This window comes from Silurus meridionalis, chromosome 3, assembly GCF_014805685.1.
Source record: "Silurus meridionalis isolate SWU-2019-XX chromosome 3, ASM1480568v1, whole genome shotgun sequence".
Lineage (NCBI taxonomy): Eukaryota > Metazoa > Chordata > Actinopteri > Siluriformes > Siluridae > Silurus > Silurus meridionalis.
The window spans coordinates 12,793,108-12,805,685 of NC_060886.1; the positions used below are offsets into that span (position 1 = coordinate 12,793,108).

The following is a 12,578-nucleotide window of genomic DNA, read 5'->3' on the forward strand; positions in this document are numbered from 1 at the left end:
ATTCGCCCGAAATGGACCACGGCAGCCACCATCATCACCACCACCATCATCATCCTCACCACCACCCCCATCAGCAGCAGCAGCAGCAACACGCGCACCATCCTCACGCGCAGCACCACGGCGGCGTGAACAGCCACGACTCGCACTCTGACGAGGACACGCCGACTTCCGACGACCTCGAGCAGTTCGCCAAGCAGTTCAAGCAACGTCGCATCAAGCTCGGCTTCACGCAGGCCGATGTCGGCTTGGCCCTCGGCACGCTCTACGGTAACGTTTTCTCGCAGACCACCATCTGCAGGTTCGAGGCGCTGCAGCTCAGTTTCAAGAACATGTGCAAGCTCAAGCCGCTGCTGAACAAGTGGCTGGAGGAAGCCGACTCGAGCACCGGCAGCCCTACAAGCATCGACAAAATAGCGGCGCAGGGCCGCAAGCGCAAGAAGCGCACCTCCATCGAGGTGAGCGTCAAAGGGGCCTTGGAGAGTCACTTCCTCAAATGCCCCAAACCTTCGGCGCAGGAGATCACCACATTGGCGGACAGTCTGCAGCTGGAAAAGGAAGTGGTTCGTGTTTGGTTCTGCAACCGGAGACAGAAGGAGAAGAGGATGACACCGCCTGGTGTAGGCCAGACGCCAGAGGACGTGTACTCTCAGGTCGTCAACGTGAGTGCAGACACACCGCCCCCGTCCATGGACTGCAAACGTATGTTCACTGAGACATAGAACTGATTTTCCCAATACACACTTGAGTTAACTGGACGAACATTACCAAAAAGAAAAAAACTCCACACCAATTTAAATGGCAGTATATAAGATTTTACACGTTAGCACATAATGTGCATAAACAAAAACAAAAAAAATCTTCTTTAAATTCTGCCTGATGACTCCGAATATGTTCCCTAACTTTAAATGACTGTCTCTGCTCTGTGTTTCAGGAGAGCTTTGTGGTAGATTGCTTAAAAGATGCAAGTTTGAAAGATGAAACCGACGACCAGGTGGACACAACTTCGAGCTCATATCGCCAGCTCATTTTGGTGCATTAACAGCACAAGCATAACAAATCAAAACAAAACAATAAAACAAACAAGCAAAATAAAAAACCCAAACAGATGTTTATGGATCGCCCTCGAGAGACATGAGAGAAATGACTGGCAGGAACTTGAACACAACCACCAAATGAAATGAACTGCGGCGTCGCCTTTCCCAAACTGAGGAATTATATTATTCGTTTCAACGAAATAATGTTTTTTTTTTTCTGGCGAGATTCCTCACCAGAAACATCTCTTTTTTTCGAAGATTTGATGTGTTACAAACTATTTTCTATTTCATAGATTTTCTTTCGTGGACCGGACTTCTGTGAATAGTTTTCACACATGAACAGGATTTTAAAATGCACTTATTCGTCCTCTTTGTGGACACTTTTTTGGTTTGGCTGAATAATTGTGCACTTGATCCCTTTTCTTTACTGCTATTTCCACGCAGTAGATTTTGGCCCATTTTTGATGAGTCTGTATAAATTTCACTAAATGAATTCTCAGTGGTGATCAACTTGCTTTATATTTTTTACTGGAATCACACCTTTTGGAGTATTTGACAAAGTTCCCCGAAATGTTGCGAGATGTGACCTTTCTCTTCTAGAAGTAGCATTTCATGTGTACCCTTTTCCTCTCCTGCTTTCATTCCCGAAATCTATACAGTTAGTAGGCTGACACAATGGTTATTAAAATTTGCCTACAGAACAGCACATTGATAAATCTGATAGGCTGACAATTCTTTTCCCTGTGATTGTTATTTAAGTTCAGTATTGATCCAGTCAGAGGTGATTGAGAACAATAAATTTGATAAATTTAACACACGCTGTGTTTTTTTTTTATTTTTAATTTGTTTGTTGGAAACTATGGAAATCGATGAGGCTTTTTTTTCTACAATAGACATCTATTTGAAAATGTTCTCCATATCGAGCCTTGGCCTTTATACAGAGCATGGGGGTCGTCTGAATGTAATTAAAAATGGAGATATATATATATATATATATATATATATATATATATATATATATATATATATATATATATATATGCAAAGTGCGAAAAAAATACCTAGTGTTTGTAAATTATGCAAATTATTTCATTACTTTTAATTCGGCTTATGTTTATTAGCAATCTCGATCCATTTATTTTAAAACAATTGAAAGCTATATGTATAGGGCAATTAAACATTAAACATTTATTTGATTTTTAGTGTCATAATTTTTCAGTTTGCAAACATTATATATACACACTATTTAATAGTATTATTGACATTGTCGAAATGTATCGTTTTGACACGAATATTTAGCTTTTATTATAATTTGTTGTAATGCTCACAGAAGTTTAAGAGTAAATGTGAACGCGTGACAATCAACGTTTTAAAGCGATCGCAAGCTAAATTTAATTTATTCTTTAATTACCAGCACATCCGAATTTATTCGGTTATTTGTCGGGGATAATAAATGCCGATCTATTTTATTTAGTTAATCTCCCACTTTATCAGTAGCATTTCAGTAACAGGCTCCATGTAGGCAGCGTGTTACTTCCAGTTGTGGTCTAATTGATTTTTTTTTTCGTCATATATCACATGCACAACATTTATTATTCAGCCTCATTTAATAACTGAGTGATATTTGTTCACTATTCAGCGATAATGCAGACGGATTAGAAGGAGTCGTGACGGTAATTACGCGTGCAATATTTTTGTCAGCGTCACAACACGGCAAGGCGACACGGTGACGGAATAATGACATGTCGTTGTTGTTTTAACTACAAACTGAAGTCTTTTTGCGTGTTCACTGGCCGTGTGAGAATCTAATAGCCAGGTTACTGCGCCTAAAGAATCAAAGCGAGGTGATGTAACTTCAGAGCTGTTCTGCTGCAGGAGTGAACCTCTCTCTCTCTCTCTCTCTCTCTCTCTCTCTCTCTCTCTGTTTGTGCGTGCGTGCGTGCGCGCGTGCGTGTAAATCCGTATGCCTGCCACGTAGCCTACTGAGTGCAAGAGGACCCACATCCTTCTATCAGATTGCAGTGTGAAAGCGCGCACTAGGATCACGTCTAAATAGGCCTTATTTTAAATCACGGCCTTCCTGTTGGTGCAGACACGTACACCAGTGAACCCCTCGACTCTCCATTCCGCATTTCCTCCTATTTAGTTTTTATTTTATTCCCTGTTAAAGTCAGTATGTATATAGGAGGCAGTGCACGCTTTCAGGTGCCCCAGTCTGTCGGCTGAACTCCCGCAGTGGCTTCCCTCAGTTTTTTTGTCTTCTTTAAGAACTTTTGTTTGCGATTGACTATTCATCTCTCTCTCTCTCTCTCTCTCTCTCTCAAACACACACACACACACACACACACACAGACACACAGACACACACACACACACACGCACACACACGCGCACACACACACACACACACACACACACACACACACACACACGCACATTCATTTAAATTTTGCGGATGATTTAATACACACCGGTTGCGTGGCAACGGAATTCAACCTGTGCTCAAATTTGGCGCGGCGGCAATGCTACATCACACACACACACACACACACACACATACACAGAACTGACTTGAATGTGATATTATTTTTATTATTATTATTATTATTATTATTATTATTATTATTATTATTATTGCTGTTGGGAACAGAAACAACAGCGATAATAATAATAATAATAATAATAATAATAATAATAATAATAATAATAATAATAATATACAGTTACCTTTCTTTGCTGTTGTAGTAATTGAAGAATATTTTTTTGTTGTTTCTCTTAAATCAGGATCTATAAATAGAAACAATTTTTAAGTCACACCTAAAACTTCATGGCTTGGATTAGAGTTAGATTTAGATTTAAATGTAGAGTTAGATTTACAGTTAAATGTGGATTTTAATGTAGAGTTAGATTTAGAGTTAGATGGGAAAAGAGATTTAAAGTTATTTTTAAAGTTAAATGTAGATTTAGATGTATAGGTGTAGGTTTAGATGTAGAGTTAGATTTAGAATTAGATGTAGGGTTAGATTTAGGTTTAGCTTTAGAGCTAAATATAGAGTTAGATTTAGAGTTTGAGGTAAAGTTAGGCTCGTACCCGTTCAAAGCCAGTCCACTGTTCTACATGATATTATATACTTAATTATATCAAAAATGTAATAAACACAAGAGAGCATTTGGAAAGCAATATTTATTCATTTTGTTCTATACCAATAGTATAGAAAACTATTGCTTTTAATGCTTTTATTTAGCGCCATCTTTTGGACATATCGACTGCAAAAATGAGTGCTCTTATCCTCGGGTATATGAATAAAGTAAACGCATCTTGTCTTGTTACTGCTTCGATACAAACTCTGTCTTTTGTGTGTTGGCAGTCTGGATAGACTGTCATAATTACTATAGAATCGAATGGAAGACAACTGAAATATATATATATATATATATACGTGGCTTATTAGAAAGCATATATCTACAAATGTTTACATTTTCCACGCCATTTATACATGTGTATATGATTTGACTGTGTGGGAATTTTGGGAATATTAATCCAGAAATCCTGGTGTTTATGTTCCTGTGACTGGACAGGTCTAGTGAAATTATAGAAACAGCACTTGTCAATGGTCATGCGACCAGTGTCAAGCACCTGCCATAAAATCATGGCACGAAGCCTGGAAGGGCCCATCAGACCCAGCGGGCATCTCACCCCAGCACTGTGACTGCCAAGGTGACAGCATGTCACAGCATGCCCTGTATTTCGAAGCTTTCGAACGCATCAGTGCTTCTGATCAGTCCCTGGAACTGTTGAGAGTGTGTGCAAAAAAAAAAAAAAACCCATAAAATAAAATAAACAAAAAAAACCCACATTCAATTTGCATACAGTAAGGTTTAGTTTCACTAATAAGTAAATATAAGATAAAATTGATAAAATGTTTGAGTAACATCACTGAGCAATAAATAATATATTTTACCCGATTCATACTGTGATTAGACTTTAAACTCAAGTAAACACTTTTGGTAACATGCATACATGTTGACTTGCAAGATACTGTATGTGGAAAGGAAAGACAAAAGAAAAAGAGTAATAAAAGGCAAAGAAGCAAAGAATGAGGTGAAAGGTTCTCTAGCCCCTGCTGTGGTTATCACATTAACTAGTGGATTTGAGGCAGAGAGGAAATAGTCTATCGGCTGTGGTTTAATAGATTACTGACATTTGGACACAGGTATTTGGAGTTAGGCATTATGCCCCAGAGGGGATACAAAAACTAGAATTGGCATCATGCAAGCATCTCATGCCTACTGAAGACAAATAATAACTTGAACATAACATCACATCTTAAAAAGTGTCAATACTGTTGGATTTGAACAAATATTTCCGAGAGTGGAGTCAGCCTTTTATTGAAATCATAACAGGGACAACCAGAGAAGCAAGCACACATCTCTGTTTACAGCTTAAACAGACACGACATATCTCCCACAATCATGTTGTTCTGAGAGAACAGGAAATCACCTACACCTTATCCTATTGAAATAGAATACAGAGATGTAAAACCTGACAAAATGGATTTCAAATCAGATCAGATGCCCTTAAACAGGATGTGAAAAATAAAGGTACCTATTCAGATGTCAGACTCCAAATGTCACCTCACTGACAGTATTTTCCTGGAACAACATAATCATGATAATTAGACAAAAACAAAATGGCACAGTTGAAAAAAAAAATCAACAGAATCCTTTCACAGGCAAGAGGACACTTTTCAGTTTCCATGCTATCATATCCCCTTATCTCCATTTAAAAAGGGACAAGTGCAAGAATTCCTGTTGTTTAAGCTGCTCGAAACGAGCCACACTTTGCAAATCAGATAGTTTGGAGGTTGAAATAAAAGTAGTTAATTGGTGCAATACACCAAGGACATAATTATCTCTCTATGTAACTGGCAGTTGTTTAATTGCCAGTAATTGTTCTCCAAACCTTGTGCAGAAGTGATGAAGACTAAATGGTTATTGTGTGTATCTGTGTATATGTGCTAATCCTGTTATTTAGGCTCTGCCATTACAGTAATGTTTTTCTTTTAATTCTCAGTGGAAAAAAAACATGTTTAGGATAATACAGTTTTTGGATGGACATATATAATCCCACACATAAAAATAAATGTACCATTCACTTACACTAAGAGCTAAACTAGAACACCATGTAAACTATACTGATCTCTCACACACACACACACACACACACACACACACACACACACACACACACACACACACACACACACACACACAAAGAGAGAGAGAGAGAGAGAGAGAGAGAGAGAGAGAAATACATACACACAAACACATACACACAGAAATACATTTGGCATATTCATTGCTGCTATCCTGTGTGCACTGTTAATTATTGCCACATTGTAAAACCAGGCTTGGAGGTCCACAGGAAACAAACACTGATTAACCTGATTGAGGTTGCTGTGAACCATAGTCCAGCTAAAGCGTACTGACAGCTAAACTGTTCCCACCTTCTAACCTCATTGCCCTCTGTGACTTGTAAGGCAGATCAGTGTTAAATATGTAAATGATAGATGTCTGAGATAAACATACTTCGGGTCCATTCAACTATTTTGAGGCTCAAATATGGCCGTAACACATATGATATCGCAAGTTACGTAACACAACTACATTTTATAATGACCTTGTTAATTTCAATTAATGGAATTGCAACAGCGGGGATAATTGTAAGCCACTCCAGAACTTTGGTGTATGATTACATTTGGCATGTGTATGCAGCAGGAACACAGAGAGCACTGCGTTATATCATTTTGTTTTGCTTATCAGTCCTTAAGCTTTTACAGCCAGAATGAGAAGACAGGAAAGATCACATCCACATGACCCTCCTCTCATCGTTGGAATATCCATTACATTTTAATGAATCCTATCAAAATATTTGTGCCTGTATTTGATCTTTTTTGTTGTTGTTTGTTTTAGCATTTAACATGGACTGGTTTGTCATTAGAGGTACTGTTACTGTGTGAAATGCATTACAATTTGTTGGACGAGAGATAATGTCATATATTGTTGACTTTTTATGACAATTTCTAATGTTCATTTGTAAAGGCCTGGCTAAATCATGCACATTTTTTAAGCTCTTTACAATACTCTGTCTGTGTCTGAGTTTATAGTTGAGTCCATAAGGGATAAATCACATTTAGGCATGACATTGGTGTTCAGTGCAATCTTATTATCCATGCCACTGGCTGCTAAAGCTATTAGAAAATAAGAGAGCAGTGCCCATTGAAGGGAATAACTACTCGTACTACCCCAGTGATTCACAGCAGAAGCCTTTCTGTACTAGCAAAAAGAATTAGACATATCTACCCTTTAAACTCATGGGATACAAGGCACAAATCCAGTAATTCTGTTAATAAGAGTAGATTTGCTTTTTTTTTCATGATAACAATGCAGTTGCATGGCATACTTATCTAATATATTTCTACAGGAGGTTTATGTGCTTCTAAGTTCTTTATTATTAATTCCATCAAAATAGTTAGTTAGTTAAGCAGTTTGACTTTTTCTGTTTTAAGCAAATGCCTGCATTCAAGTGAGGTATTTTATTTGTACATTGTTATTAAATGTAAAATCAACAAATGATGTAAAATGTACAATACCTAGAACTTACAGTAGTTTTGTATATACTTACAGTATATATAAAGCTTAACAAAATGCACACAAGCTCGCTTTACTTCCTTTTATTGTGTCCTCCACGACTATCATCCAACATATATCATCCATCTTCATCATCCAGTAATTCAATATTAACCATGATAATAACATTTAGAATTAGCAGGTCACTAGTGTAATGCTGTTGATTGGTTATTCTGTTGATGAGAACAGAGGGACCATCCAAAGAATGGTGATCTTTGTTTATTTGAACAGCTACAACTAGCAAGAGGTTTTCCCTTATGCACATTTTTTCTAGTAATCAAACAATATTTGAGTCTGATGAGTGTGTCTAGACACTTCTTTCAGGAGTGTGTAATAAAAACAACAGCATGTTCTTGTTCTTATTCTTCTTATTCTTCTAATACAAAATCAGTTGCCAGCAATTAAAATTTTGAATTTATTAATGTATAATATGCTGGTTTTTTTTCAATGTTGTTAATCATTTGCAAAACAAACTGTGTAGTTCTTGATATCAATTACAACAGGTTTAAAGTTGTTTCCTCATTATCCATTTTTTCTTCCTCTTAATTATAAAAAATAAACATTGCTTGCGAATTAAATGAGACATTGAATGAGCACTGGTTTAAATAGCAAAAGCTTGACCATTACAAGTCCTGACGTTTGAGAAACCTTCAATAGAGTAAATGGGAATTAATGTCTTCCTACTTACATTTTCATTTGTTAAATAACAACACATTTTTTAAATCTCATGCTTACACCATTTGTGTCTGGTAATGTAATATATTTGAATTAGTGCATTACTTTGAACTTGCAATCAGAATTACAGATGGCCTCATTGTCTTAGCTGTGCTGTTATAAAACATTAATAAACACCTTTAAAGAAATCAGATTTTATTAGTGTTGTTGTATAAAATAATGGTATAATGTTACATAGCACACTTATTTCCGAGACCTTGAGTGTACATTTTTGCAAGTTGCTTCCATCCAAATTTCCAAATATTACATGCTAAATATTCAAAGGTTTATAATGGCTTTGAGAATGTTGTAAAACATGCACTAATTGCCAGACAATACTTTAGTAGCAGTTTAAGTATTCTTAGATTTAAAAAAATGTTTAGGAATATAGCTTTTATCTTATCTAAACGTACACTTAAAGGATTTAGCAAAAGGTAAAAAAAAAAAAAGCTTGTAAAAGATTTTAAAGACAGTGTAAAAAAAAAGGTATTTTGTGCCATCATCATACTGTAATCTGGGCTCACACTGCCTGCATCTATTGAATGGTGTATTAGAGTTAACAGGAATCAGCATGAATTCTGTTATCAGCCTCTAATCATCCATTCATTTACAGAGCAGTAATATCACCCCTAATTGATCTGGCCCACTGATTTGTTTCGATTTCTCATTGCCACCAGTCATTTATTCCCTCTACCTACTGACTCTTAATGAATAGACTCGTTAGGAGCTGGTGTGCCTAAATGAAAGTGACTCTAGAAAGCATGGCGCTGCCAGATACATGATGGCAAAGATGAAGCCAAATGTTTAAATCAGCAGGTGACATTATGAGCAGTTCAATGTTGGACAGGCATCCATGGGCATCCATTCTCATGCCCAAGTTGTCAAATACTGAAGCACGGTTGTGGTCAGCATCATTCAAAACACATAGTAGTCTCTGGCAGACCAGTTGCTGCATGTTTTTTTTTAAATAAGAGCTGGAACATCAATGTTTCAAACAATTACAAATCATTTGAGATTATTTGTAATACCATATTAAACATTTTGCTTGTGAAACTTTTTTTTTTTTTTTTTAATGCACGAGGGCCCTTTACTTAATAGATAAATGGCCACAAAAATGCCTATATACAGTATATTTAAAAAGTTTTCATACCCCCTTCACTTTTTTCAAATTTGTTTTAATACACAATACTTCAAATAGATTTTTTTTCTCATTAATCTACACTCAATAGCCCTTAATGACCCAATAAATAAATAAAAACTGAATTCTAGAAATGTCTGTAATTTTTTCAGATTAAAAAAAACCCTGAAATATCACATGCACATTTTATTTCTCCTATTACTCATGATCATTGCTGAGATGTTTCTACAACTTAATCAGAGTCCACTTGTGAAAACATTTATCAATTAGACATAATTAATTAATTAATTAGACAAAGGAAGTGCCTACAGAGTTTAGAGACAGGATTGATGCAATGCACAGATCTGGAGAAGGTTTCAACGTGTTAACCCAAATTCATTACTATTACATGTGTGAATCGTGAGTTAAGACTACAATTTTATCTATCTATCTATCTATCTATCTATCTATCTATCTATCTATCTATCTATCTATCTATCTATCTATCTATCTATCTATCTATCTATCTATCTGTCTATCTGTCTGTCTGTCTGTCTGTCTGTCTGTCTGTCTATCTGTCTGTCTATCTATCTATCTATCTATCTATCTATCTATCTATCTATCTATCTATCTATCTATCTATCTATCTATCTATCTATCTATCTATCTATGTCTAATGCTAAGTATGCTTCTATAGATTTACTGTGAAAACAGTATATTACGTTGAACAAAAAAAAAAAAAACATTTTATAAACATGCAGCACAATATTTTCTGATGTATATTGGTAAAATATGTATATTGCAAAATGATGTATATTTTTAGAATATTATATTTTAATAAATTGTACTGCATTTATTATTACTTCCAGAGGAACAACATTGAAAAAGGAGGTGTGCTGGGTGAAAGGGGTCATCTTTGTGGACCTTCTTCTGATACACTGATTGAAGCAGTTATCTGATTAAATTAAAGGCCTTGGTCACACTTGGTTCAAATATTATCAGTCTGTATTATTATATAGTGATAGTAAGGGAACAGAACTGCATGAACACCATTTAATTAGGTTTCCTGTATAACATTCTGAACTGACGTTTCAGAAGGTTTGGTGTTAGGAGGCTTCAGCTTTTGATGAATTAGATTGACTCTTATTTTGGGTTTATTCTCAGCAAATCTGTGATGATAAGTATAATTTATGATGAAAAAGAATGAGAGGGCCTTAGATGTGAAGGCAACAGTTCTGAATTCATTGTCACTTTGTCACTGATGTACTGTATGTTTTTTATAGCAATTTTATAAGTAGAATGATGATGATGGGACTCTTGAAACATGGACTCAGTAAAATTTAGATGCCTTGGAGGAAAACAGACAGCACACCAGCCAGTGAAATTAAGTGTAATTATCTATTTTATGTGTTGTGATGTATTCTGTAGTAACTGCAGTGCTGCTTTTAAGGCCACAGCTAGGTGGTGAAAGCCATTTTTATCTTAATGTAACTACCCTGCTTAGAAAACAAGTACAAGAACAGCAGTAATAATAATAATAATAATAATAATAATAATACAGATAAAGAGGAAAGCTTTGGCTAATTGCTTTTCTATCTCTACCTCTCCCTCTGAAATGGTTGATATTGGAGGAGACAGAGTTTTAGAGCAATTTGGATGGACGGATGGACAGACGGTAAAGTCACCACACCACTGTGTCACAAACCTCTTTAGAACCATATTTATCTGTTATTTGCACCTCTGGCCTTTTAATTTTTTATATCCTATTTTTAACATTGCATGTATTATACAATGGGTTGTACATATACTGTATGTCCCTGTTGTGTCCTTAATCATCTGTACCCATAATGGGATATTTAATTCTTATCTGTTATGCTTAATTCAACAGTCAATCTTTAACGTTCTTCTGTACAATTATTTCACAGACTACAAAATATGTTAAGGTTTTCAATCTTAGGACAATTCCAGGATTACATTCAGTCGTATCAAATACCTTCAGTACCTTCATCAGTAATGTATGCTCACTTGTCTAATTTTGCTGGAACTAAAAAAAAATACTTTGTTGAAACGTGCTGTGTATTGATTTGAGATCTCCGTATTAACCATAAATAACCAAATGCCATTTCATCTGAGAATGTAAAGTACCGTATTAAAGAGACATGAATTTTACTTTGACAATATGGCCATCTTCTGGTCAGGAGCATAATGGCAGCGTTTTATAACTTACTATCTTGATTAAGTAATAAACTGATTAGACTAATAAGTATCTATTAATATAATAAGCTGATAATAAATTGATGTACAGAACAGTATTAAATGTTTTGTATATAATATGTTTATATAAAGTGTTTGACTCTTCATAGTGCCCATTCACATAGTTTTCCCCCAAAAAATAAATAATAATAAAAAATAAAACCATATCAGATACAAATATTTGTGTCAGATTTTGCTACTGCACGGGTTGGTTTAGGGAATTTCAGAAGGAAAAAAGAAAAGAGCTGGTACAGACATTTCTAAAAGTTTTGTTTAATGAGAACACATACATAGAGTCCTACCTAAAGAATGCAATTAGTCATTTAACTGTACTGTTATTATAATACTAATATTCTGTTTTAAATACTTTTAATCCATAGAACAAAATGAGTGTTTACATTCACACATTTAGTCTTTGCATTGTAGTACCACATGGCGTAATTCATTCATTTTATTAAAAATTAGCTCAGGTGTCTCCTATTATGATCATTGCTGAGATGTTTCTACAACTTAACCAGAGTCCACTTGTGAAAACATTTATCAATTAGACATGATTATTTATTTATTTATTTATTTATTTATTTATTTATTTATTTATTTATTCATATTAATATTTTTTTTTATCATTTTTTGTTTACTTGTTTGTATGTATGCATTTATTTACATTCGATCTACCTGCAGTGAAAGGAATTCAGTTATGGAAGCACACTGCATCCTTAATATTAATTTAATTTTTTTTTAAACATCCCTGAATTCTGTCTTCAGTCCTT

General features: G+C 35.3%; 2 protein-coding genes across 2 annotated transcripts in view; both read left to right on the plus strand.

The window, feature by feature from the left end:
- The window catches only part of pou3f3a (POU class 3 homeobox 3a), a 43,521-nt gene extending 41,674 nt beyond the window's left edge, over positions 1-1,847 (plus strand). The window contains exons 4-5 of the mRNA XM_046845263.1: positions 1-659; positions 932-1,847. The exon at positions 1-659 is cut by the window's left edge and continues 1,398 nt beyond it. Coding sequence (XP_046701219.1) covers positions 1-659; positions 932-1,039 — 767 coding nt within the window. The 3' untranslated portion in view covers positions 1,040-1,847. The remainder of the gene's footprint in view (positions 660-931) is intronic.
- The window catches only part of gpr45 (G protein-coupled receptor 45), a 60,606-nt gene that overhangs the window by 41,638 nt on the left and 6,390 nt on the right, over positions 1-12,578 (plus strand). The window lies entirely within an intron of this gene.